The sequence below is a fragment of the Aptenodytes forsteri genome, unplaced genomic scaffold (assembly GCF_000699145.1).
Source record: "Aptenodytes forsteri isolate BGI_AS27 unplaced genomic scaffold, ASM69914v1 Scaffold147, whole genome shotgun sequence".
NCBI lineage: Eukaryota > Metazoa > Chordata > Aves > Sphenisciformes > Spheniscidae > Aptenodytes > Aptenodytes forsteri.
This window is the reverse complement of record NW_008795320.1, coordinates 1,859,671-1,861,064: the sequence shown is the minus strand read 5'-3', so window position 1 is coordinate 1,861,064 and position 1,394 is coordinate 1,859,671. Positions and strand designations below refer to the sequence as shown.

The 1,394-nt window shown below is 69.9% G+C and overlaps 1 protein-coding gene across 1 annotated transcript in view; it reads left to right on the top strand.

The window, feature by feature from the left end:
- Positions 1-1,394, top strand: part of WDR18 (WD repeat domain 18) — a gene marked incomplete at its 5' end in the record, with an annotated part of 48,463 nt that overhangs the window by 28,617 nt on the left and 18,452 nt on the right. Inside the window, 3 exons of the mRNA XM_009279897.2 lie at positions 327-512; positions 732-979; positions 1,306-1,389. Of these exons, the coding sequence (XP_009278172.2) occupies positions 327-512; positions 732-979; positions 1,306-1,389 (518 nt within the window). The remainder of the gene's footprint in view (positions 1-326; positions 513-731; positions 980-1,305; positions 1,390-1,394) is intronic.

Sequence of the window (1,394 nt, the reverse complement as noted above, 5' to 3'; positions counted from 1 at the left end):
GACGCGCCGCCGCCGTTATAAATAACTCATGTTGCCGGGTGCTGCCGACCTCAGCCTGAGAAACTGCGCTCGGCCCCGTTTCGGGGGCTGTGGCTGAAAACTGCGAGTTTCTGTTTCCTTTGTGCGTGGGGCTGATGCTCAGCGAGACGGCAGCGAGGGGGGGGTCCCGAGGGGGAAAGAAGGGGACGGTGGAAGGGAAGGGAGGATGAGGAGCCCCCTGGCCCCCGCGCTGCCTCGCAGGGGGTCTCGCCAGCTTCCCTCCCCCTTTGCCTCGGGGGTGAGAAAGCAGCAGCCCAGACCCGCTCTCTCCTCCCCCCCCACTCCCCAGGGACCCCCGTCAACCGGATCCCCATCATGGCCAAGCAGGTGCTGGACCTGTACATGCTGTACACGCTGGTGACGGAGAAGGGCGGCCTGGTGGAGGTGATCAACAAGAAGCTGTGGCGGGAGATCACCAAGGGGCTGAACCTGCCCACCTCCATCACCAGCGCTGCCTGCACCCTGCGCACCCAGTGAGCGGCGGGGGCTCGGCACGGTGCGGTGGGCTGGGGAGGGGGGCAATTCCGGCGGAGTCGGTGCTGCCCGCGCTCCCTCTGCCCTGTGCGGGATGCTGGGGGGACCCTGGTCTGGGGATGGCGGAGAGGGAAGGGGTGGCACGGAGGGAGGGGGCGGCACACGGGCAGGGGGTGCCCGGCCGCCACATCACCATCCCCATCCCTTTCCGCCGGCAGGTACATGAAGTACCTGTACCCCTACGAATGTGAGAAGCGAGGGCTGAGCAACCCCAATGAGCTGCAGGCGGCGATCGAGAGCAACCGGCGGGAGGGCCGTCGGCAGGGCTTCGGCAGCTCCCTCTTCACCTACTCACCCGGCGGCACCCACGGCCTCCTCTCCTCCCCCAAGCTGCCGGTGCCGGCGCTGGGGCTGGCCCCCGCCACCAACGGCGGGTCCATCGCTCCCGTCCAGAAGATCAAGAAAGGTAATGGCCGCCACGGGGTCCAGGCCGCGGGCTAAGCCCCCTCCCAGCACTGGGGACGCAGCCCCAAAAGGGGCAGAGCTGGGCGCCGCAGGCTGGGGGTGTCACGCTGCCGTCCCCTCCCTGGGCTCTGGGCACCGGGGCTTGTTTCAGGGACCCTGACTCCAGTCACCCAGCTCTGGCCCTTGGAGGTGCCGGGCAGCCCCCAGCGCAGACGCGAGGTGTGGAGGGGCCCCGAGCCGTTGTGCCAGGGCCAGGGACACCCCGGGGTGGTGGCACCTGTCTGTCCCCGTCCCCTGCGTCCCTGACCACCTGCTCTGCCCCTGCAGAGGAGGACTCCCCCATCCCCATCTCCATGCCCAGCCGGCTCCCCGTCTCGCTGGCCGGCCCCCCCGTGGTGGCAGCCCCGGCGGGCGCG